This window comes from Acipenser ruthenus, chromosome 12 (assembly GCF_902713425.1).
Source record: "Acipenser ruthenus chromosome 12, fAciRut3.2 maternal haplotype, whole genome shotgun sequence".
NCBI lineage: Eukaryota > Metazoa > Chordata > Actinopteri > Acipenseriformes > Acipenseridae > Acipenser > Acipenser ruthenus.
The window spans coordinates 30,416,764-30,442,248 of record NC_081200.1 but is presented as its reverse complement, the minus strand read 5'-3'; the positions used below and the strand labels follow the sequence as shown (position 1 = coordinate 30,442,248).

At 37.9% G+C, this 25,485-nt stretch overlaps 2 protein-coding genes across 5 annotated transcripts; one reads left to right on the top strand and one right to left on the bottom strand.

Moving 5' to 3' along the window:
* Positions 1-56: 56 nt before the first annotated feature.
* LOC117416428 (transcriptional protein SWT1-like) lies at positions 57-11,533 on the bottom strand. Of its 3 annotated transcripts, none has more exons than XM_059034828.1 (7): positions 11,037-11,533; positions 7,299-7,428; positions 5,524-5,686; positions 1,965-3,443; positions 859-1,004; positions 441-637; positions 57-206 (listed from the first exon to the last, which is right to left on the bottom strand). In XM_059034828.1, exons 5-7 carry the CDS (start codon positions 997-999, stop codon positions 107-109), a joined length of 438 nt encoding a protein of 145 aa, XP_058890811.1. In that variant the 5' UTR covers positions 1,000-1,004; positions 1,965-3,443; positions 5,524-5,686; positions 7,299-7,428; positions 11,037-11,533; the 3' UTR covers positions 57-106. The 3 variants fall into 3 exon arrangements, with proteins under 3 accessions (XP_058890811.1, XP_058890809.1, XP_058890812.1); XM_059034826.1 differs by lacking the exon at positions 11,037-11,533 and adding an exon at positions 10,256-10,366; XM_059034829.1 differs by lacking the exons at positions 5,524-5,686; positions 7,299-7,428; positions 11,037-11,533 and adding an exon at positions 3,761-4,556.
* Positions 10,334-24,998, top strand: LOC117417351 (TRMT1-like protein). 2 transcript variants are annotated; one of them, XM_034029446.3, is made up of 16 exons: positions 10,334-10,457; positions 13,803-13,955; positions 14,231-14,293; positions 15,395-15,508; positions 15,940-16,004; positions 16,352-16,508; positions 16,906-17,029; positions 17,275-17,354; positions 17,674-17,911; positions 18,193-18,405; positions 18,742-18,932; positions 19,233-19,311; positions 19,509-19,675; positions 20,043-20,102; positions 20,383-20,509; positions 22,683-24,998. In XM_034029446.3, exons 1-16 carry the CDS (start codon positions 10,400-10,402, stop codon positions 22,894-22,896), a joined length of 2,103 nt encoding a protein of 700 aa, XP_033885337.1. In that variant the 5' UTR covers positions 10,334-10,399; the 3' UTR covers positions 22,897-24,998. The 2 variants fall into 2 exon arrangements, with proteins under 2 accessions (XP_033885337.1, XP_033885338.1); XM_034029447.3 differs by lacking the exons at positions 10,334-10,457; positions 13,803-13,955; positions 14,231-14,293 and having other exon boundaries at positions 15,875-16,004.
* Positions 24,999-25,485: the final 487 nt, after the last annotated feature.

Below are 25,485 nucleotides of genomic sequence, written 5' to 3'. Positions count from 1 at the left end.
GATATGAAGGACAAGGATACACATTTTCTGACTGAAAGATCCAAGGTACTTGCTATCCTCACCTCTGGAAACAGACCAGGAGCTCCTTGACAGCAGCCAACAGTTTCTACAGACAGGCATAGGCTTTGTCAGGAGATGGCAACTTTCCATCAAGCAGCACCGTCCCAGGGGCGTAAGGGTAGTTGAAGGTTGCAAAAACTGCAGTGCTGAATTACAAGGAAAAAAAAACTCCATTGCCTATTGGAAGGGCAGTTGTTTAATGGAACAAACAATCAATTTGAATACAGACTATATATTTTAACACAGGTTATATATTGTATGTGAAGCCCTTAAAATATCAACACTACTGATGGAGAAATGTGTAACCCTGTACATGAACCAACATTAAACTGCAAAAACACTTTAATCTTCTGCTACATGGTTTCCATTCAGCTCTGTACCTGTATTGGCACAGAGTGCTCCAGATGTTGTCGAATATGGCCCAGACTTCCCAGTGTGATGGACGGGGTTCCAGGGAGTTCTGCTCGTCTGACATGAGAGTCTCGTCATCGGAGGGCAGCGGGGACACCCTCCCCCTAGGCAGTGCAGTGCCCGAGCCTGCCTCTAGGGGGCTCCTTTCTTGAGTCTTGCAGTTCGACTGGAAACATAAAAGACAAAGTCTTTTAATCTATCTAAACAGTGAAGAAGCGAAATACTGTTGCTGTTTAGATCATTAAAATAGGTCCCTTTGCATATCAAGGTTCTGAAAAACAACATTTCTGTAACAGTGTACTTTGATGCTTTCATATTTTGTATAAAATGGCCTCAATGGTAAACAACAACACCACCAAAACCCCCATTATACGGACTCAGCCTTACCCGAGAGCCATCCTGCAACAGCCCACTGACCACTGCAAAGGCCTGTGAAAGAACACCATCATAGTCAGACCTGGATTTGAAGGCCTGTAAGAACTGGTGGGCTTCCTGCAATATGAGCTTGATGATGGTGCTGTCAATCATCCCACCTGGGAATTAAACACAGGAATGGGTCTATCTGTGTCCTTCTTATGTGTGAATGTTCCTATTTCAAATCTGTGTTATTAAAACCTAGGTTAAATGCACACCTATTATATTTGCTTTCAATTCTATGTGTGCATAGAGGGTCAAGCAGATACAACTGGATTTTTCTGACATTGAGTAGTTAACACTTGAAATTCCAAGGTCTCCAACATGAGGAATTGTATCTAGCCATATCATAGTAGGACTAACTCATCAACAAGCTGCCGATTTACGATTAGGAATGCATCTGAGGAGTTACACATACAATCTACACTTACTTTTTCAATGTTTTTAAGAATTTATTATACCAAAAAAAACATAAATAAAATAACTAATGAAGATATATTATATTAATGGATTTTTTTATTTTTATTTGAAATTTTTTTTTGTTAAAGACCTGCTGTTTTATATGTGCACATTACATTCTGAATTTTTGTTTGAATATTTTGAAACAAATCAACCACATCCATCAAGATGCTATACATGGAATATTTTTACAAATCTTACCTTTGTAAAGATTGTCATACAAAACGTCAATGGAACAGAGTAGATCCCTGCGCACAATTTGTCCAAATACAGCAATCTAGTGTTTTTTAAAACACTGCAGTATGTCTGGCAAGGTCCAAGGAGGCTTCAAATATACTATCTACAGGAATTACAGGGATGTGCATCATAATAGATGCAAGCACATACACATTTGTATGTATTAAAGAGCAGGTACACTTTTTTCACATCTTCAAGGAAAATTTATTAATGGGCTTTTGGGAGGGTACAATCTTGCAGCCACCAGCTAGGCAGTAACAATCTGAAAAGCACCCAATCTGAATCTCAGAAGCGGACAATATTATCGCGAAACAAAGTGTCCGCAAGCCAAAATAAATTGAATTTCTAAATGAGCTTGCACTATCACTATATTTGTGTTTTACCTCCATCCAAAGATCATCAAAGACAATTTTTATTTCCTTCTCAAGCACAGCGGACAGCACCTTCTCCAGACACTCCTCCAGAATCGAGACAAGGCTGGCAAACTCGGGGCCTAAGGCTGAGGCAGCTGCCTCTCTTCTCTCTGCTTCATTGTTGTTCCTGTTGCGCTCTGACTCCTCTTGAATCAGAATACAACACCATCACATTAAAAAGCAAAAGAACAACTGACCTTTCATTGATCTGGGTTTGTCTATTGATTTTCCCTGTCTTTTTTTAGCCAGTGACCTGCTTGTTCCAGGTTATGATGGGAAACATAAGACACACAAGCATTTTTAAAATCGAGCCAGCATGTAAATGCATGGGTAATGCGAGACCCTTGTCGTGGAATAATACTGACTTTCATTTTCAGTTGCTTTGTGGTCTGTTAATGGGCTGCTTGCAATAAAACATGTACTTGCTACACCATTCAAGTAAATAAAGAGGGCTCAGGTAGCTGCAACCAATGCCCTTGTAACTTCATTTTCTGTGTAGATGTGTAGGATTTAGCTTGAAAAATCATATTACAATGCTAGTCTTTTTTTATTTCTACAAATAGCTCTCTGCTCTCGCTCTCTCTAATCTTTTAGTATATGCAAAGGTTTTTACTTATCTCTTTATCAGCCAATATAAATGTTGGACAATGCTGACGTTGATAGAAACAGCTTCTACAGTATGTTCAGATTTCCAGTTCCCCCGATGAGCTACAGACAACTCTACAGAGTTTTCATGTGCTGAAGCTCTCATATTCCTGCCCACCGCTGAACTGGATTTTGAGTGCCAAGTGACTTGGAGAGTCTGATGCCTGTGTGTGTCGGTCACGGATTTCAGGTTTTCTAACTCTGAAACGAGGTCCACCTTGCTTACAGCCTTCACGCCACTCAGCAGTGCTTTGCTGCACAGGTTCTTGTCATTACTACAAACGGAATGGAAGAATTCAGTGAAACTAGTGTGTCGCCACTACAACTGAAAAAACTAAAAATATAACATGAGAGGCGGTAGAAAAAGGTACTGGAAATTTGTGAATAGAAACAGTATTATATTACATCAGAAGTGCATACTGATGATCACTTTTTATTACTGAATATGTGTTTACTTAGCAAGTCTCAACAATAAGGGATTACAAAAAAGAAACTGAAGACTACAGACACACTCTATTCTACTTAATTTTAGCTGTAAGGCAGGCCAACTATTTAAAGTACCAGTGATCAAAATGTACTAAAGCTCAGCACAGATGGCACACTTTGCATTCTCAAAGCCCTGGATTCATTCAGCCAAGCAAGAGTGATACCATATAGTCTCAGTAGAGGTCATTTCAGGGAGAGACACACAATTAATAAGGGGGACACATGTGCACAGAATGATAGTCAAGTTTGGGTACAAGCTCTGGTACTGCAGGCTGCACTGCAGCACACGGTTGTCATTGTTTTCCACACTCAGGCCATCTGGAAAGAAACACAAAAATTACATTTAGTGTACAGTACATGTGACAAACAGGGATTTTACCATGTGCAGTGAAACCTGTGCTTATTGGCTACGATTGTGAAAGAGAAAGCATGATCCTGGTAGACGGGTGGACTGTAATTTTACTGTCCTTGAGTGGGCCCTTATGGCAAGATACTATACTGAGCAGCACAGATTCTTGCTGGTAACATAGCACTAGTAATTGTTTCAGAACTAAAGTCGTAAAGAAAGGACAGTCCTGTATTTTAAAGCTTTTAATGTTTGAGGACAATTAGAGCAACAATTAAAACAGACTTACCCAAGTAGTAACAAGCCATCTAAGGCATTTTGTGCTTTAGGCCAAGTTGCTAATAAAAAACTAGGTTAAATCCAGTAGTTTCTTTTCGGCTCATACAGATATTCCTGGTGCTTCACTGCCACTGAGCAATGGGAGTTACATCAATACACAAACAGATCACTGGATGACAAATCCTATCAAGCTGACAGTGCTGAAAGATTTCCACCTCCATTTCCCGTGAGTCACACAGAACTGTAATTAATTCTGTTTACTCCTAGACAGACAGCATCATGTGACTTCATATTCAATGAGTCTTCTATTTGAGGGTAAATGCCCTGTTCCAACCTAACTCCTGACAAATCAGGCATGTTTAATTTAATTTGCTTTATCTTGGGAGCTGTCAATGAGATTCTGCATAACTGCAGCATTGTGTCTTAACTGATATTTGACTGTCAAGAAGTTCACACTGCAAACTAACAGTGAATAGCGCCATTGTATATAGCATAGTCCTATTATTGTCTTCTGTGGTTTTCCTTTGGGGGTAGATCAAATTGTAGCTTCTAGTTATGCGTTGTATTTTCAACAACATCATACAATCAGATGAGACCTTAAGCTGAACAGCAACTGAATCAAGCACTGCACCCTCCTTCTGTTATTTTTTTATGAAAATAAAAGAAACCCTTGCATACTTATAGAAATACAGTAGTTGCATATTACTTTAAAAAAGGGTGTTTCCATAACTGATTTAAAAATTGAAACACGTGTGGAGTGCTCTTAAAAGTTTAAACATTCAGGTAAAACAACGCACAGCTGTTAAATATTTCCCTTGAGAAGACTTTATCTAATGTCCCGTTAGCACCATCTGCTGGAAGACAACGGGATTACCAGTAATACTTATTTTTTTAACTCTCAATACAAGATAATGCTCTAAACCAGGGTTTCTCAAACTCGGTCCTCGGGACCCCGTGTCTGCTGGTTTTCATTCCAGCCGAGCTCTCAATTACTTTACTAGACCCTTAATTGAACTGATAATTTGCTTAATTACACCTTTTTTCTTATTTTCAGCTCTTAAACAGTTGCATAGGGGGAGCAGTGTGGAGTAGTGGTTAGGGCTCTGGACCCTTGACCGGAAGGTTGTGGGTTCAATCCCAGATGGGGGACTCTGCTGCTGTACCCTTAAACAAGGTACTTTACCTCAATTGCTCCAGTAAAAAATCCAACTGTATAAATGGGTAATTGTATGTAAAAATAATGTGTAAAAAAAATAAAAAAAATAATAATAAAAAAAATGTAATTGTATAAAAAATAATGTGATATCTTGTAACAATTGTAAGTCACCCTAGATAAGGGCATCTACTAAGAAATTAATAATAATATTTATATAAGTTAACTGTAACATTGTATAAGTAACTTGAACTGCAACTGTTTAAGAGCTGAAAACAAGTAAAAGGTCCAATTAAGCAAATTATCAGTTCAATTAAAGGTCTAGTTAAGTAATTGAGAGCTCAGTTGGAATGAAAACCAGCAGCCACAGGGGGTCCCCAGGACCAAGTTTGAGAAACCCTGCTCTATACAGTTATTTTCCCAAGCTTTTCAGAGAGGAAAATATAAACAGAAACAACGGTAGTGGTCAAGAAGTTGACAGTGAATTTTAACTTAACCCTGAATTCACAGCTACACAATATTCTCTGCAGGTATTCATTTTTTAAATTCACCTTTTCCTTTATATCGTTATTAGTTGATAATACTTAAAACAATAAAAGTATTGATTCCAGGAGCCTTACATAGACTCTGAGAAGCCTACTGTATGGACTGCCCCCATAGCTGCGGGTCCTGGTTTTTCAGGCAGGTGTAGATGAAGTTAACTGCAGGGATGGCACTCAGGGTGACTAAGAAGAATGTTGTTGTCCAGAACAATGAGAAGATCCTGAGGTGAGCTCCCTTTAACTTTAAATGTGCAGAGACAAAACACTTCAATTGTAGTGTAGGTAACAACAGACTGGCAGCATTTTAGAAAACTGTGTATACAAGATAATCAAGGCACTTTTATATATATATATATATATAATGTACACAAAAAGTTTAAAAGATTAAAAAATATTTTATTTTCAGGACGTTTCGAGCAAAAGCCCTTCTGCTGTTTAAAAAAGTAAACACAGTGCAGTAAACTTGTTGTTATTCAAGAATTGTAATTATACAAAAATTCTGTGGATGATGTCAAGATTATTAGAATAGAATTTTCATTCCCAGAGGTTCCAAAGTTCCCAGTTTGAAGATAAACTCTTGTTCCTTTTGTTTCTGAGCAATATTTGTTCCATAGCACTGATTGATCACACAGACTGTGATGTCTTCAGCAGTGTGATCATCACTGTTGAAGTGATGAGCTACTGGAAATGCAGTGGTGTTTATGCAAATGCTTCTAAAGTGTTCTACAAACCAGTCTAAATGCCTTTAAAGGTACATGTAAAATGTTCATGAATGTTGAATGAAGATTTAATGCCTCTAATCTCTGTTTCAGAATGAATGTATTTACAGGTATTACATCATGGTCTATTACATGGATATGTGCCTTTCAAAGGTTCCCCACAAGGACGAATAGCACTGTGTACCACATATTCTCTTATATTCTTGTCTCTTCTATATGACATCAAGGGGGAAGTCTTGAAAATAGGAGCTGTAGATGGGTCTTGTAAAATTGTAAAGTTTCTTTGGACAATTGTCTTTCTGTTGGTAGGGTGGTAAGTGAGGACCAGAGGGATTCTATCATCTGTGTATTGTATATTGTTATTATATAAAGCATTTTTTCTATTTATATTTGAAATGCAGTATTTAGCTTTAGTGATGATCTTGTCTGGAAAGCCACAATTTCCAAAAAACACACACATTTCCTCGCTTTTGGCGAAGAAATCTTGATCGTCACTGTAAATACAAATGTTGCTTGGAAACAAAAGGAACGACAGTTTAACATATTTATATATAACATATATTTATCAGTTTATCAAAAAAAACAAGGATGAAAAATCTGTGAAAATAATTAATTTCACAGTTTTCCAGGTAAATACTGAGAGTAAGTCCTACGCTGGGACTGTCGATAAAACAGCTCATCTGCTTCTATTGTTTGTAAATGCAACTGTGTAAAGCTGGTGAAGAACACCTGCATCAGTATTAAGTTAAGTATGCTTAACAGACAGCCCCATATTAATCTAAAACTATTTTTGTATTTACATAAATGTATGTATGAAATAGTCACAGATTTTATTGGTGTGATTTAATATTTTCAAGTGCTTGAGAGAGACAAATCTTTGGGTGAAAATCTGTAAATACCAGCCCATAGCTAATTTTGTTGGAATAAAGGGCCTTGAAGATAATAAACAGTATGTTTAAGAGTAGTTTAAATTCTTTAATCCACCTTACTATTTGACCAGATTATAATCATTATATATTTTTAATTGTGCATATGGCATCCCATTAACTTTTATCACAACACTCTTCCCAGTAGCAGTCCCAATCTTGGGATAATTTAAGGGACAGAGCTGAAGCAGGGTGTAAGACTTCTTACTGTGGGCACAATTTGTTTTTTCTTCAGGGAGATCAATGTCCATGCATGTCAGCTCTCCATAGCTCTGCTCCACGTTCATCTCCAGCAGCTTCTCAGAGCGAGCTGTGTGTAGCTCCACCACCAGCTGCATCTGTGAAAAAGGGAGAGACCCTTAAAGAGTAAGTAGCGGGGTCCCAAAAAACTTAACGTCATACATCCCCACGTGTTGCTACATCTGTCTAAAAAATGTACCTGTAATTTCTCTTTCCATTGTTAACATCCTGACAATTTTTTACACTTATAACTTTAAAGTGTTTTAAAGCTATTTTCGAAATGGCCGCTCAGGTGCACTGGGGTTTGAGATCTGTCTTCTCACTCACTGCAGGAAGAGTGATTTAAAAAGAAGAAAAAAAAAACAAAAAACATAACAAGTGCTCTGGCTTTTCTGTTCCGTACCACATCATGGATCGTTACTGCTGTGCTACCTGTTTCATAATGTGGGCAATAGTCCTTACACTATCAGTGCACTAGAGCGGCCATTTTGAAAAGAGTTTTGAAAGTCAGAATACGTTCAACTATAACCGTAAACAAAAACTTAAACACCTTCTGTTCTGTTGCTCACATAAAACAAAATCTACAAGTCCTTTAGTTATTTTTTTACTGTCTTTCTACAATTAGATATCGTTGTATTATAATTACATAAAACATTTAAATCTTATAATATTTACAGACTCCAACATTTCCCTCCACTCATGAACTGACACTAACCTGAAATAACGCCTAACTTCCGCCCATACCGGATATGACTGTCAAACCAGAACCATAGAATTCTGCGATATGTAGTCATAATAATACTTACAGTACTACAATTCACCACAAGCAGCTGTCTTGTTTTTAGTGTTAGTTATTTCAAGATGGATGGTTCATATCAAACTATCGAAACATACGGTGTTGCTCATGCATATCAGTTTACTACTGACAATTAGTAGGCTCCATAGAATTCTGTACAATTGTTTTAGGACTTATACAGGTGTAGTGTTAGAAAATGATACTTTGTCAGATTTTGGTACATGTGCAATCACTTGCGATGTGACGGGTGTTTTCACATTGGGTTTGGCTCTCCCGAATTTTAAATTTTATTTCTACTCATTTATTCTACGCCCAATCTCTGTTTGGCTTGCTCCTGATACTCCTGTATCTTGGCGTCCTCTTGAGGAAGACATAATCTCCCCTTATAGACTCCAAGATTTAATCTACGCCAATGTCCCCCTCAGACAGTGTAAATTGCGCTTTGGCCCTTTAATTTCTCATTTAATTGCTACGTGGCGTCTAGTAGAGAGACTTACAAATTCCCAAACTAAATGGCATTCCCATTCACCTATCTTCCGTAACTACAAACTCCTCACAGGCAATTCTCCTTTCTCTTTTTCACATTGGAGTAATAATGGTATACATAATTTTGCGGATATTTTTAATGACAATGGTCTGCGTGCGTTCCATGATTTGCAACTTCAATATAACTTGCCAGGATCTTCTTTCTTTTTCTATGTATGTCTCCGTTCTGCAATGCGTGCCTATGGTGTTCCCTGGTGAGCACAGCTGCCTATGCACCCACTTCACAATTTATTAGATAAACAGGGCAAAACAAAAGGGTTGGCTTCAGCCATCTCTCTTTTAAAGACCTCTTATAAACCTCTAGCACTTTTTACTATATGGAATAGAGATCTGAATTTTGGAGATGACGAGATTTGCTGGAACACTCTCTGGGACAATATAAATCTGGCTTCCAGGAACCCTAATCATCAAATGATTCATTTCAATTTTTTTCACAGGGTATATTTAACCCCTCGCAGACGTTTTCAAACGCGACTTACCCCCAGCCCTTTGTGCATGCTCTGCCCCCCGGATGGGGGGGGCGGTTTGTGTTTGGGTTTTTATATTATATTGTGTTATGTATTGTTCCATGTTGTTCTTTTCTCTTTAAATAAATAAAAAACATTTGTTCAAAAAAAATTATTATGTTTACAAAAAAAATTATAAACTTTCTAGGTTTAAAGCAAACATTTAAACCATTTGTTACTATTTCATAACAATGTTAAACTCCGAATTTGCTAACTTTGTAATCACAATTGAATAACCTGCCTGTAGTGCACACTGCTCAATAAACACTGGATAGCACATGACAGACTAGTATGGCAAGGGTTGAACTGAAGTCACCGGAAGTTTGCTGCTGCCATCTTACCACACCCAACAAAACCTCTCCTGCTATAGTTTGTGTGTTATTCATTTAAACAATATGCCTCGCTGTTTAGCCTTTGCCTGCAGCAGGTTATCGACCAAGGGATGTGGCAAAACCTTCCACTTTTTATTCAAACATTTTTAGGTTCATAAGGTATCAGTTAAAATAAGGTTATTGACTTTAAAATTAGTCAAGTCACACGCGCCTATACAATATCAAGAGTATAATTGACAAAAATATATATATTTTAAATGAGTAATCTATTGAAATTATACCAAGAAACATCACAATGTGTTTTCTTTTAGCAAGCAGATAAGACGTCATAAATGTACAGTTTACATTCAATGCATTGTTCAGATTGCAGTTAGTTTTTGAAATGTTGTTTAAGATATTTACGTATTCGATACATTACTTTTAAAGTAATGTTTCTGTTATTTTCATGTAGTTTTTGAAATGTTGATTAAGATGTACGACTTTAATAGTAATGTTTTTATTTACATGTAGTTTTTGAAATACATGTTGATTAAGGTATGTATTTGATATATTTTAAAGTAATGTTATTTATTTCGTTTAGTTTTTGAAATGTTTACTTTTAAATGCAATAGTAATGTTTGTTTTCTAATTTTGTTTTAGAATATGCAATTTCGAAATCCTCGTAATAAATTAATTATTGAAAACTTGTCATTTTTTTCGTAGTATTAGGTCTGTTTATACAACTGTGACATAAATGCACACTTACCATGTTACTAGCGTTGACTCTCTGCTTTTTATAGACTGAGAAACTTGACATTTTGACTAAAAGGGTAAATAAACTTGTAGTGTCATAAAATGAGAATCCCTACGAAGTTCGTGAACACGCCCAGTTTAGTGTACCTCAGTATCAATGGCGGAGCTGCAGAAAGAGGAGAGTGTGCAACTGTATCAGGAGGACGCTGACAACAGTAAGATATCTTGATATTTAAGGGGTATTCTGAAGAACCAGCAAGGATTCAAATAGGTTAAATTAATTGCATCTTTATGTAATTGTTTTGGGGACAGTCACATTGCTTTTGCATTACCAAGGTAAAGTATTGTGAGGGCCTCATGACGGAGCTCCACAATAGGACCCTTTCTGATATTGGTCGAAGCATTTAAAGAGCATTTTATAGAATAATAAAACATTGGTTTCCTGTTTTATTGTTCGAGAAGTTTGTTAGAATAAATGTTGGTCTGGACGAGGAGCGCTGCAATGTGATTGAAAATTACCCCCTCTCGTTTGAATTAAAATGAAACATGCAAATGAAATTGTAAGTATATATGTTTTAAAAAATAAATAAAGTTTGCTACAAAAAACAAAAATGCCACATTCGCGTTTCTGTGGAGGAAATACCTGCACTGGGTGTGTAATATAGCAGGCAGTAAGTAGGTGTACTTTTGCAAAATACAAATGAGCACAGTCGCGGCTGCATTCAACGTTGAACGTTTAGACAGATATCTGTAACACAATTTTGTTTGTTTTAGGGATTAAAATTAAAACTGACATGCTTCCAGGTGTGGACTTCCAATCCGTCTGTTTGTTGTCTGAAAATCTCTGTAGACGCCGACAGGACTGCCTATGGGAAATGTAGTCTCGAGCATTTTTAATGTCTGTGCACCACTTTGTTTTGCACAGTCCTGAACAAAGTCTAGTTTTTGAATAGTTAAGTGAGGTATTCGTGAATAATTTCTGGACTGTTTGTAAAGTGTTTTTGGTCTTTATTCGTCAGTTAAACCTTTGTGAATTGGTGTTAAAACCTTTTACACTCGGCCCTATTCATTAATTTGCAGTGCGTTTGTCATGCACCTTCATAGCCAGCATTGTGGTTGAAGTCTCGTTTGAAAGAGCAGGCTTGGGGCTTTTCAAAGGTGTGTCCGGTTCAGACAAAACAATTCAGCGAAGTAAATATAATGCTAACTACAACATAATTGAACCTAAAATAGACGGACGGGAGTAACATTGCAATCTGTTAAATGCAACAATACATTTGTAAGAAAATACTTCAACTCAAACGCAAACAAATATTTTAAAGTGGAAGAACATCTTGGATGTACCACAGGATATACATTTTATTAGAGTGTGGACATCCCCATTTAAATTAACAGTTCTAAAAAAAAGCCAAGGAAATTCACTTCAGTATTCTACATAGGATCTAGCCAACCAACCTAAAGAGAAGCCCATTCTTTCTAAATGTTTCCCAGTGCAGTTTGTGTAACGGTTCTGAGGAATCTATTGCACATTTGTTTTACCAGTGTGATATAACGTGTCAATTCTGGAAAGATCTTTCAAGCTATCTGTCCGACAAGCTTTCCACTCAACTAACAATTCATGTTCATGACGTGGTCTTCCACTTCACTTTTTTCCAAAATAATTTGAATTTCTTGATTAATTTGTTTACATTACAGGTTAAGCATCATATCCACAAATATAAACATAAAGTAATAAAACCAAATATTGTATCTTTAAAGAAGAATATCACATTGCAGCTTTATATAACTGTGAAAACCTGAAAATATGTAAAACTGTTCAATTGTATTACTGTTGTTTTGAATAACATTTTATTTATTTTTTTAAAATCACCAAAGTCAAGGGTTCAGTCAGAACTCGAGTCTAACTTTTGTTTCGTGCCTTAACTAGGTTACTTCAATATCCTTGTCTTCAGATAGCTCTTTACTTTTTCCCATATTGGCTTATTGGTAATTACAGCAACCATCCTATGCTTAACCCTTTTATACTCTCTAAGAATGTTCACCTACAGTCCAGCATTTTCTAGAATTAGATCCTGCAATATCATATTGAAATTTCTACCACCTTGTAGACAATACTATCATAGCATCAAAGGGTATGAATACTTTTGAATGAGCATTTTTGGAGTTTTGCAAAAAAATTGCAGAAATAAATGTATTTCTTGAAACACTTCCTCCTCACAAAAGCAAAACTTTTGTTACAAGACATGTCTCAATTTTGTTTTCGAGAAATTTCTAGAAATTATAAATTTCCATTGGGGTATGTAAAGATTTGACTACAAATCTAGGGCAGCTGGCTCTTTGAGCTAATATATATATATATATATATATATATATATATATATATATATATATATATATATATATATAATAAACCAAGGATTATATATACATCTTTATAGAATCCTTGGTTCAGTCTTGTTTTTAAAAGTGCAGGCGTGGGGCCTTCTATTGATGTCACATTTGCTCCTTTAACGAAAAACAGATACAGAAAACTACAATGACCAGAATTCAGTGGTTTACCTGGGAGAGGCATCAAGTCTGTAGGTGTGTATGTGTAACTCAGGCACTACAAAACCCAGCATGCAATTCTTATCACGGCAGGCTTGGGGCAGTCCAATGATGTCTCACTTACAGATCCCATGCATTCACCTGCAAGGAGACAGCAGCTGAGTTGTTATAGTACTCGTTTGGTAAAAATGTTAACAAAACAGTTGTTTTGTAGCCATTTTGTTTACTTTTTTCCCCAGGTTAATTTCCTATTGACATGTAGTGGTACAGTGTTTTTTTTTTTTTATTTTTTTTTTTTAATGTAACTGATAACAATTTTTCTAGGAAAGCTGTCTATTTTTTATTTTGGTCTGTACCACCTATAGTATGTCTGACCCTGTTGATCCTTATGTCATATGTAAGTCCATTTGTGGCCTTTCATTTGATATCTAACACTTGCTTGTACTCCACTCAAGCAATAAGTTATACATAAAAAAAACAGTACAAAACAAGGGCTCCCGAGTGGCACATCCAGTAAAGGCGCTCCGCATGGAGTGCAGGATGCGCCCTATAGCTTGGAGATAGCAGGTTCGAATCCAGGCTATGTCATTTCTGACCTTGACCGGGAGTTCCTAGGGGGCGGCGCAAAATTGGCCAAGCGCCACCCGGGTAGGGAGGGCTTAGGTCGGCAGGGCAATCCACTGTTCACCGCGCACCAGCGACCCCTGTGGCTGATGGGGCACCTGCGGGTCTACAGTGGAGCCATTCAGATCTGTGTTGTCCTCCTGCACTATAGGTCTGATGGCTTCGCTTGACAGCTTGACAAGGACACATTTTGGAGGATGCGTGTGTCAGCCACCGTTTCCCAAGTCACTGGGGGTTTGCAGCGGTGAACCGGGATTAATAACACAATTGGCAATTCTAAATTGGGGAGAAAAATTGGGTAAAAATCATTGGCAAAGACTAAATTAAAAAAAAAAAAAAAAAAAAAAAAGGCTAAGTATAAAGAGTTAATCAGTTGTGTTTTTGTGCAGGTGGTTCAACAGCAGGTGAAGCAAAGGCAGATCATGAAGAATCAAACATTCAGCAGTGTGATGAAGGAAAGGAAGCAGAGGATGCAACCAACAAAGATCCCAAGGATGAATCAGGTGCCAGCAACACCTCCACATCATCCACAGCTGCAGCAGGTACAGAACAGCTCACACACGCTAGCTTGTGTTTTGTAAACGGGACTGACTTCCAAAGATCCGAGTACACAAGGTTGTATAGAAACCTTTTAATAATTGTTTGTTCTATTGGCCGACTGAGTTAATTATGGGGGGGGGGTTATTAAAGGAAAGTTGGTAAAGATTAAATTGTGAGACCTGTGATTCTGTACGAACCCACTCAAAAATTGCATCCTTATTATTTCATATGTATAAAAGTAAATCAAACCTGCATTTCGGTCCTGTTTGTGTTGCAGAGAAACACATTTCCATTCAGGCTCAGTTGACAGACCTAGAGAATCTGACAGATCTTGATGAAAGTAAGTGAAATTATGGTTCCCATTTGCTTTCGTCTTTTACAATGTAGGTAGAATACCTTTTATTATGAAATGTGTCAGCGATATAAGGGAATCACTCATTTCTTTTCAATATCCCAAAAGTTCATTCATTAAGTATAAAAGTGAATATAAAATACAGGTTATATATTAAATCAGGATAACATTTATACCTACAAATACATGCATTACCCTAATATTAAATAGTAAATATGTGCCAGAATTAAAATATTAGCAACAACATGAAGGTGTGATTAGGAACAATTAAGGGTAAAAGTCAGTTAACCTTAATATGAGAGTGTCAGCAGAAACTCATATAGAGATATTTTCTCACAGCTGTTTTCCAGGTCGTTTTACCAGTGTGATGCCACAGTACAAAAGTTTTGTCGGTTTTGATAATTTAGTTCCCCATTTCAGCTTTCACCATCCTTGGCTAGTTCTTTGCTTTTTAAGTCACCATGGAAATTACCACGCCTCGGCTGTGAAACTTCAGATATCTTTTGTAATTGAGATGAAACCAATTCTTAACTCTCAGTGCCACTAAACTATCCAAACATTACAATGTTTATTCATACCTTCTTGTAAATTGGTTTGTTAGTTTCCTAAGGAAATTATCTACAATACGTTTGTCTTGCATTTCTGAATGTTTGTAACTGATACTATACACACAACATTGCACCAGGTAATGGCAAAGTTAAGTGTTGCACTATTGTTTGACCTAAAATACTGTTCAGCCAAGTCCTGTGTTGAGGTGACAGCAAAAGGGAGTGTTTGTTTTATGGCCTACAGAGAATGTTTCGTTTTTTTTCTGAAGGAAGGAAACATCATGATTTTTGGTTGTGATAAAAGTGACATTACTGTCAGATTGATGTAGGCCAGACATTGGTACCTGGGTCTCTCTTCACAAAATCACATTTTTAAAAATGTCTAGCTGTATGACCGGCGACAATAAAAAGTTATTCATCGGGTCAGTGCTTCTAGTTCCCAGCATAAATACGCAGGGTGGGACATGAACTCAACAACGACTTGTGTGCTGAATGAAGCTTGCATGTTTAATGCTGGATATGTTCTCTCTTTTCTCCTCAGCTGGTAAGAAGTTATGCCCTCTGTGCTCTGAAGAGAAGTTTAAAGCCTGCTACAATCACAAACTACGGCGTCACTTACAGAATCTGCACTGGAAAGTCTCAGTGGAGTTTGAAGGTAAGGAGTGCTTCCAAGTTTTTAAATTGGCACTGTTTGTTTCCAGAGATCATGCTGATTGCCTTGTTGCTTTGGTATTACGATCTGTTATTTGTCAGATGAAAATGTAAACAAGCAAATTATTTTTCTTGTGGAACTTCATGTGAGACTGCTGTGAACTTTTGATTTTATTTGTCACTGAATTCCAGCTACAGCTCTTCAATGCTCCCTTTTGTCTGCAGTCCACAAGCAAGGTAGCATTGAAGTTAGCAAATAGTACAGTGAAACAAAAAAATATATGGATAGGTGCACTAGTTTCTAGTAAGAATACTCAGAATATGATATTTCCCTTTACTTGTAAACTAATTTACATTTTTTGGCACCTAGATCTAGTCTGTACCAAAGGAAAAGCAACTTAACGTTTGCTTTTGTGAAATGTGTTCTTCGTACAGGACACAGAATGTGCATCTGTCATCTGCCTTGCCGACAACTGAAACCTAGCCTTAATGGAGACCAGGTAAAGTCCTTCACTTGGCAGACAGTCTAAAACACGTGATGTCACAATGTTCTTAGTTTTTCTTGAATTGTCAGAGAGATTCGATGATGATGTATAATACCGAAACACTGTAAAGGTTGATTTATACAACTAATGGTTTGTATATGCATTAATCTTTAAGAGCTGTGTATTTGTGTGTGTGTGTGTATGTGTATATATATATTATTTAAAAAAAAGTTAAGCTTTAACAGGTCTTAAGCACTTATAAAGTTTAAGTGTAACATTAATTGCAGAAGAGTAAATGCTTTGAAAATGGTCCCCTTATTTACCAATAGTAAGTAGTGTTTCTTTTTGGTTTTCTTTCACAGTGTTCAAGTCGGCTAGGAGCACATTACCACTGCATTGTGTGCTCAGCCACCGTCTCTCGCAGAACTGACATGATCAGCCACCTTAAACGGCATGTGAACAAGGGGGAGACCGAGGCCAGTTACACAGGAGGTCCAGACTCTTCAACAGAAACAAAAGGCATGTCATTTGCAAGTGTATTTTACAGTGTGGCTTAAAACTGGTAACCATTAATAACATTGGTAACTCTTTCAGTCCTGGCTGGACCTTAAGGTCCCACCTTTTCTTAGTGCTGTATGGTAACATATGCTGTCGGAAATCATGTGAAACCTCACAGGACTCTTAGGTGCCAGTCTGAGGTAGTGTATAAATATGTGTAAAAAAATAATGTTGTCCCGCTGTCATGTATACTCAAAGGAGTAAAATTATATAACAAAAATAATGCAGGACTGAAAGGGTTAAATATTAATCGTACAAAAACAATGCACCAATACTAAAGGCATGTATTCGAAATTACACAAAGGTTTCAGTTGAGACGTATTTGTCAATGTTAACTTCTGCCTTTTTTTCATAATAGTTTCTGGCAAACAGTCCTTCTGTGAAATACTGAAAGAATCGGACACCAACGTCCAGGTCCTTCCAAACTACAGCACTCCACAAAACAGTGACTCCTACTTCAGCTGCAAAATGAAAACAAACAGGTCAGGAAACTAGGCATTGGTATGCACATGTTTTAAGCTACAACTTGCTCCTTTTGGGTTTAACTGATATGAAGGAACACTTTTGTATTGGCTATACTTGTGCTGTCTTTCATCTCTGACCTAAACAGACAGAAGAAAATACATGCATCCTTGCGAGTGTATAAACAGTTTATCCAATCTCCTGGCAGCATTTATCCAAAAAGGGTTTTTCTTTCATATAATCTAGATATTTGTTATTGTTTCAGACAGTTGGTCTTCTGTGCCCTGGCAGTTCTGTCAGAGGAACGCAGTCCGCTGGAGTGTCTCGATGCTTTTGGAGCCACAGGTGAGAGCTAACCGATACTGGGTTGTAACACTGAGACCACTAAAACAGAAAGAGGGGGACAGTGATTACTTTAAAATAGCTCATACTCTGCGTCTGGTTGGGATAGAAATCTTGGTATGCATGAAATAATCAAGATCCTATTGTGTCCGTGTGTAGCTACTAACCATATATTTTAGACCATGCATATCTCGGCAGCTGAAAAGTAAATATGTTTAAATAAAAAGTATTTTCATATTGCTTTGAGCTGCCTTTAGAAGTGTAGTGAGGACTAATGTAGTTTGAGAGTGTGTTAACTGTGCACTTCTCCCATTGTGGCCAGGAATCATGGGGCTGCAGTGGGCACAGCACCTGTGCAGCACGGTGAAGGTCACCATCAATGACATCAATGAGACGTCTGTGAAGATGATCCGTGAAAACTGCCACCTGAACCACATGAGGGTGCAAGGGGAAAACGATGACAGCGAGGGGGAGGAGCTTGACGAGGAGCCACTCTCCACCATCGAGGTCACCAAGATGGATGCCAACGTCCTGATGCACCTTCGTGCCTTTGACTTCATGTGAGTCACTGCAGGGGGGTGTGCAACCTGCACAGTCAAACCCGTACCAGTACCAGTATTTTTTTTTGGTTTTGTTTCATTGTTTACAATTCTTTTCTCTCCTTTTGTTCTCCCATTCGTAATTCCTATTCTACTTTGAGCTGCTGTTTTATAAAGCATGTACTGCAGAACCACTTTAATGTCCACGGCAGCTTACACAAGCTTTCTTGCATTAACTTGTCTCATGGAAGGTTTGCATTGTTGAATACATTTACTGTCACTTTTTAATGTACTGATTTTAGACACCTGGACCCGTATGGTACGGCAGTAAATTACCTGGATGCAGCGTTCAGGAACGTCAGGAATCTGGGAATCGTGTCAGTGACATCCACAGACACCAGCTCTCTCTACTCTAAAACTCTGAATGTGACGCTGAGACACTACTCCTGTCACATCATCAGGACAGAGTACTACAAAGAGCTTGCCGCCAGAATGGTCATAGCCACTGTGGCAAGGTACTGTGGAACCGGTTATCTCTAAAATAACTTAATTAGAATTAAGAACTTTCTGAGACAATTCTAAGCTTGTCACGTCTGTTTGGGTTACTATTGTACCAGGTACAAGGAAGTCAGTAAAAAAGTAAACTGTCTCTCTCTGTTTTGTGCTGGTGCAACATGGTGCATCACAAAGGGGAGACACAGAAGCCTCAAAAAATTTAGAAATGAGAAAGAAAAGTAACCTTTAAGGCGCTGCTTTGCATTTTGAACTTGTTTTTACAAAGAATGCAGTGCTTCTGGTGGGTTGATTTTGTTTGCCTTCTCCCCCTTTTTTTTATTTTGTTTTTTTTACAGGGCTGCAGCACGCTGTAACAAGGGCATCAAGGTGCTGCTGGCGGTGGCCCTGGAGCACTTTGTCCTGGTGGTGGTGCGAGTGCTGAGAGGACCCACGCAGGCTGACGAATCGCCCAAGAAAATTCAGCAGCTTATCCATTGCCAGTGGTGTGAGGAAAGAGTCTTCCTGAAGGAGGGCAGCATGCTGGAGGGTAAGGGATGTCAGGCTGTCTTAAGACATTTGATCTGTTTCCGTGTGTTATAATCTGTATTTGGTAGTCGCACAGAAAAAAGTATGTCCTGGGTAAATGCTTTCTCACAGCATTCTGTACTTCTAGCACTAAGAGCCAGATTTTTCATTTTGTGTTCAGTTACTAAATAAAAATTAAATAAATCAATTAAAAATCCTTTCAAATGAGACATTGGTGCAGACTTTGTGTTAAGAAGTTTTAATGATTGTTATTGCTGTTCTTTCGGCGCCTTGGGGTTGCCACCTCTGTTTTACGCTCTAGAAAACCTGTACAGACAGCTACCATGTGACTGCCACGGGAGCATGCCAGGCAAGACTGCGGTGGAACTGGGGCCTCTGTGGTGCGTACTACTCACATATGCTGTGATTATATCATAATGCAGCCATTCAGTGCAACTTTTAAAAAACCAATAACAACATGTTTATGGTGGTATGTGTGTTTTATTTAGTGACTTGGTTACCTGGAGTATAATCGTCGAGAACTCTTCACAGAAGAACAGACAGATACTTCAGTTAACATGTTTGTTCTCCCCTCCAGGTCAGGTTCTCTGTTTAATACTGGGTTTCTAAGAAGGATGTTGTTTGAAGCTGTGCAGCATGGGATGGATGAGATCCAGCCACTAGTGAAGTCGCTGATCTGTGAATCGGAGTGCACAACGCTGAAACAATTCTCAATCCCTGGGCCTGCCAGGAACGTCCGCCAAGGTATGTGCGAGAGACCTACTGGGTGGTTGGAATAACTCATGGATAGTACTGTTTTCAGCAAAGGTGCATTAATCCAGTGGTTCAGGTTTATAATGGATCATTTAATAAATAACTGGAATGAAGTTAAGTTGGTTCAGTTCAGGAATTTAGGGTATAGATGGAACATAGACCACAAGGGCCAGTATTTTGTACCTCTGGTTTAGTTTCACAGGTAGAAGCTATGAGACCTGTTTTGTTATAGATTATTAGGAGGCAGTTGTTTTGTACATTGGGCTACACGGTTTAGGGCGTATCATATACATTGCTAATGGGTAGTTCCCTCAGTGTTCCTTTAACTTAAGACTGTTTGTTTGTTTTTTCTCATCAGAATGCGGTGTAGTCATTAAAACCTCAGAAAAAGAGGAAGATGAACATTCTCTGGGGATAGGTACAGTATAGTTTTGCTGTATTTTTTAAAGACCTGAAGAAAAATGATATCGTCGTGTACAGGGTTTCTTATACTTGGATGTATTTCCTTGCTAAGTGTCTTTGCAACACTCTTTTTTTTTTATTTATTATTGTATGTAGTTTTTTAAACGTCATCTTTTGTATTGCTTTAATTAGTTAATTAATAGTTTCATTTGAAGTGTATTACTGAATTAAATAATGTCTCTTGGAACATCTTTTATTTGCAGTTTTGGCCAAAAATAATCTCTTATTTCCTGTAGGAAAGAGGAAGATGCAGGAAGGAGCAGGAAACGTATTGAAGAGAATGAAATCTGAAGTGCCAGTGGAGCATCCAGCCTTCTACTACAGCATTCACCGGCACAGCATCCGGGGAATGAACATGCCAAAGTAATGAGAGCGCATTTTAAACGCACCTTAACACCAGAGTTTAGGTAGTGATGGTATTGTTAAGGAACATTTCAGCAATGTGTTATTTTTATCAGATTGACATTGGGAAAGATCTTAATCGTTAATCAATGTTGTGTAATCTTTGATCCAAACAAGGTTGTTTGTCTCCAGAATTTATATATATCGTTTTAATTATACGCAATAAAACGTTGCACATCTCAAAAGGTACTTCGTAATTAATAAGAAATGTAATATAGTATACGCAGCACAAGTCGAGCAACTGAATATATCAAACATTGTGGACTTTACTTGATTGATTGAATCCTGAGTGATGTCATTTTGTAGAAAACATACATAGGTCGTGCTTTTATGAAATTAACAGCAGAGTCCAAAACGGCCTTCATTTCCATTGGCATTTTCTTGCCAGCTAGTGCCTCTCGAATTTGAGTGCTACAGTGCACCCATTTCACAGTAGGTGCCACTTCATGGATACTACCCATTACCCCACTATGTCATCCCGTCATTGCTTGTGCACCGTCGGTACATATTCTGACACAACGTTGCCAGTCAGTCGTTACAGGGAATGTACTGCCAACAAGAACAACCGCAGAACATATTTTGATGTATACAAGATGATTTGCAAGGTTAGCGACATCAGTGGTCTCATCTAGTTGCAATGCAAAATACCTACTGCTGTTCACATGTTTCACAAGAATGTCTTTAACATTAGCTGCCATATCATGAATTCTGCGTGACAGTGTCATTTGAAAGAGGCACACAATCTAACTGTTTTGTTGTCTTCTCTCTGCACATTATAGACACAAGTTCTTTAGCTGCAGGCAGAATAAATTCTTCCCCAATAGTGTGTGGCTTCCCTGCTTTGGCAATTCGAAGGCTGGCGTGATATGAAGCTTCCAGGCCTTTTACATTTACTGTTGCGTTAGCAAACAAACTTGCTTTCCCTTGTTTCAACTCGGTGAGTTTGCGCTGAAAAAATTCAGGCGATTTATCTTTTAAAGCAGCATGTTTTGTCTCCAATTGACGCCGGAGATTTACAGGCCTCAAACTTTCACAAATCCATTTCTGGAGGTTGAACGACTGCTACTAGCCTACTGCACTACATTTCTAGAAAATGCACTGGATTCTGGTACAGTACTTTCCATGTGACAATGAAGGAAACAGAGTCATGTGACCTCAGAATCAGTTCTGCTACAAGAATGAGTAATAAAGTTAATAATAATATCGAATAGTAGTATTGATTCGAACACTATATGTTACAATAGTTCTCATAGTATACTTAATCATCAGCTATCTGTATGTAAAATTCTATACTGTATAGGATCTATAAACTCGCTGCCGCTTCCTTTCCATGATTATGCAACTTTTCCACGGACCACCTGAATGGAGCTCAGTTTGAGAACCGCTGGTGTAGGCAGTACAAATACAGTAAAACTTGACACGGAGGGTAATTGTAGGTGGAAGACACACAGAATCCCACCCATTTTGAGGCAATTACATTAGCCAGTAACAATACAGTAGACCTTGGAAAGCATGAAGGAAGGTAAGCTTTTTTTATTTTTACTTTTACATTATCCTCCGTAGCCTCTTATGATGAGCCACCACTGTTACTTTCTAATACCCCTGTATATAGGGGTCCCCGAGATGGCTCTGGTAAATGTACAGCCCGTGGTGTGCAGGGTGAGTCATACAGCGCAGGTTTGTGTCCTGGCTGCTTGAAGTCGCTGGTTTTCGCTGCGGATTCCAGAGGAAACGTCACACTGGCTCTTGTGCTCCCGCGGGTTGGGTAGGCAAAACCGGAATGGACTATTTCTCCTCATCGCACTACAGCAGACCCTACTGGCCAGGCGCCCAGTGAGCTTGGGCAGTCACCTGCAGGGCTGGCCTTTGTCCTCCAGAGGCCAGTAACTCGCTGACATCCGCTCTGGAGTTCCTGGGTGTAAAACGGGAAGCTGGCTTGGTCGTGGGATCAGAGGACGCCCGCTGAACCTTCAGTTCCCCTGAGCTGTGTAGGGAATTGCTGCAGTGAGGAGAAAAAAATATTGGACATTCTAAATTGTGGAGAAAATAACTGGGCACTCAATCAAAATCCTTTTTAAATATATATAAATTTAAAAAGCATGCAGTCTGACTGGTTGTTGTCCTCTGTCACCAGGTTAAATAAATTCCTGCAGTACCTGACAGAAGCTGGGTTCCGAGTGAGTCGGACCCATTTCGATCCAACAGGAGTCCGCACAGATGCCACTCTGGCCCAGTTCAAGTCTGTTCTCACCAAGTACAGCGTGCCGACCTACACCACTGTCCAGACAGGGGGCCACAGCCATGTCTCAGAAGAAGTCAAGTTGGACGTGGAGTTTGCTAGTCCATGAAAATACTGAACTATTGCTAAACCTCAGATTAATTTATGATTAGGTCTAGCTGGGCTTTTGCCTGTGAAACATACTTCAAAGGGTCAAATTAAGCAAGTATGCTGTCTGTATCTCTGCTTATAAACCAGACTTCTGATCTGGTGTTTGAAAAGTTATACTAAAAAGTTTATACCTGAAAAGTTATATTATATTATATTATATTAAGGCTGATTCAAATAAAATGGTAAAAGGATTGTTTAAGCTATTTACACAAAACTGACATCTGGTACATTTAGGACAGAATATTAGATGGCTGTGTGAATATTTCAAGGCTTAATTATGTTAAGATTTGCCAGCATAGACTGATTATCTGAATATCTGTTGTTTTGCCAGGACCACCTTTTGAGTTTTTACAGAGTAAAGTTGCTGACTGATAGTTAATGCATTGTTATTTTTTAACAAGGTATGTTTGGCCCTGAAAGAAATCCCTTTTAAATTGCTGCTGGCTTGAAAGTAGATGCATTCATTTGTATGTTCCTGTGTTTTCATAAATTTGTACATGAAAGTAATTGATCGAATATTGCAGTGAGGTATTCCAGTCTAGGGACATAACCTCCAAAGCCTCATAGCTCTGGTATGGTGTCTGCATTCCATTGCCTTGCACTTGAGTGAACTCGATGTTTTCTTACAATTACACACCATGCTTGAAATGTCACCTGAAATGTTTTCTAGGCGGTAGTAACAATATGATTGTATTTCCTAGAAAACACAGGTTTTCTGTAATTAAAGTGCACCACAGTCTAGTCTGGTCTAGCCTATTTTTTTTTTAAAAATAAACTAGGATGTATATCTTCATTAGACTTGTTTTTAAGATACGTAAGACAACCTTACAAGGGGTTAAGTAGTTGTTTACTCTGAATGATAAATGCCAAATCTAAAAATTGGTCATTGTTTCCTTGAAAGGCTATTCTGTTTCTGAAGGCATATTACACCAGATTCCTGACATCCTTGAAAGTAAACCCATTTACCAACAACAGAACAGCACTCAATTTGAAAATGTTCTCCACTGACAGGACTTATTATGGTGTTTTGATCCTCCCTGTTTACTGTTTTTTGTTTGTTTTGAGGTGTTTTTTTGGTTTTGTTTGTATTACATCTTCCTGTTTGCATACCTACTTTATCTCATCTGCACATAATTGATGTTCATCTGGGGTGATCCTTGGAGGAAGCTTCTGTAAATAATTCTGAAATCTCAGTTTTCAGCTTCCAAGGACTGCAAACTGCTCACAGATCCAGTTAATTAGCTGCAGCCCAAAGTTGCAGAAACTTCTGCTGTGAGCTTGCCTGTATGTAGATGCCAAGCCTGTACATTTTTTCCTTCATTGTGTGTATTGCTGCATATAAATGCAATGCTAGTGGTTAATGTGCATAGTTTTTTTTTTTTTTTTTTTTTTTTTTTTTGTTTGTTTTTATGGGAATATAGTATAAGTTGTGCATTTGAAATTCAATCATGAATCCTGCTTTTTAAATGGAAAATTTGTTATTCATATACAGCTGGAACATGAGGTCTACCTTCCACTCTTATCAGCCAGTGCTAATTATTCTGCAAGAACATTGTCAAAATAGTTAGAACAGTTGATAGTCCCCATGCGTTGCTAATGCTCAAGTTGATAGTTATAACATGTTCAAATAAAGGGAGAATAACGTGTCTGCCGACACTTGGCACAATAATACCAGTAAGTACTCTCAGTAAATATTTTTGGAATGGATATGTAACTTTAAATATGCAGATGAAATTAAACTGAACTGGTTATGTAAATTAGACCTTTTTTAAAATTATTTTTTTGTAATGCAGATTTACTATAAATATGTCCCCCTGAAACCTTGTTTAAGATCTCAGATGTTGAAATTCCATACATTGCAGAAATTGTTAAAACATTGTGCAGAGTACAAGTATATGGTTCCACTGCATTTGGCTGGGACGTAATTGTGATGCTGGAAAATAGCCAGTAGAGATAAAGATGCTTTATACGTGTAAGATTTGATCCAAGGAATGTGTCTCTTCTTTCTTTTATCCCATCGAAATAATAAAAGACCTGTGTGCTACAGCTGTTAATACTCTCTCCCTTTGGTCAAATGCCTTTTCCTGACAGATACCGGTACATTACGTATGACCGATTTATAGAGCCGACATAATTCCCAAACAATTGCAGCTATGTTAAATATGGCAATTTCTCTCTCGCCCTCGGAACACAATAACATTTTTACATACGCCAGACCTCTGGCTTCCTGATTTTTTTAAATGATTTTTTTAAGTAAAGTTGTTAATGATATTTTATTTGCATTATTTTCTATCCACATCATGAAGTGGAAATGTCTTTCCACAGGACAGTAACTTTCACCTTCGAAACCTAAATTCAGATCAGGACACCAGACTACACAATGAACATGGGAGTGTGTTGGTTTCAGCCCAGCTCCACTCTACATCACAAAAAACAACAAATATGGCAATATAACTGGCATTGCGTCTATACAAAACAATTAAAGCAATTAAAAAGAACTATATATATATATATATATATATATATATATATATATATATATATATAT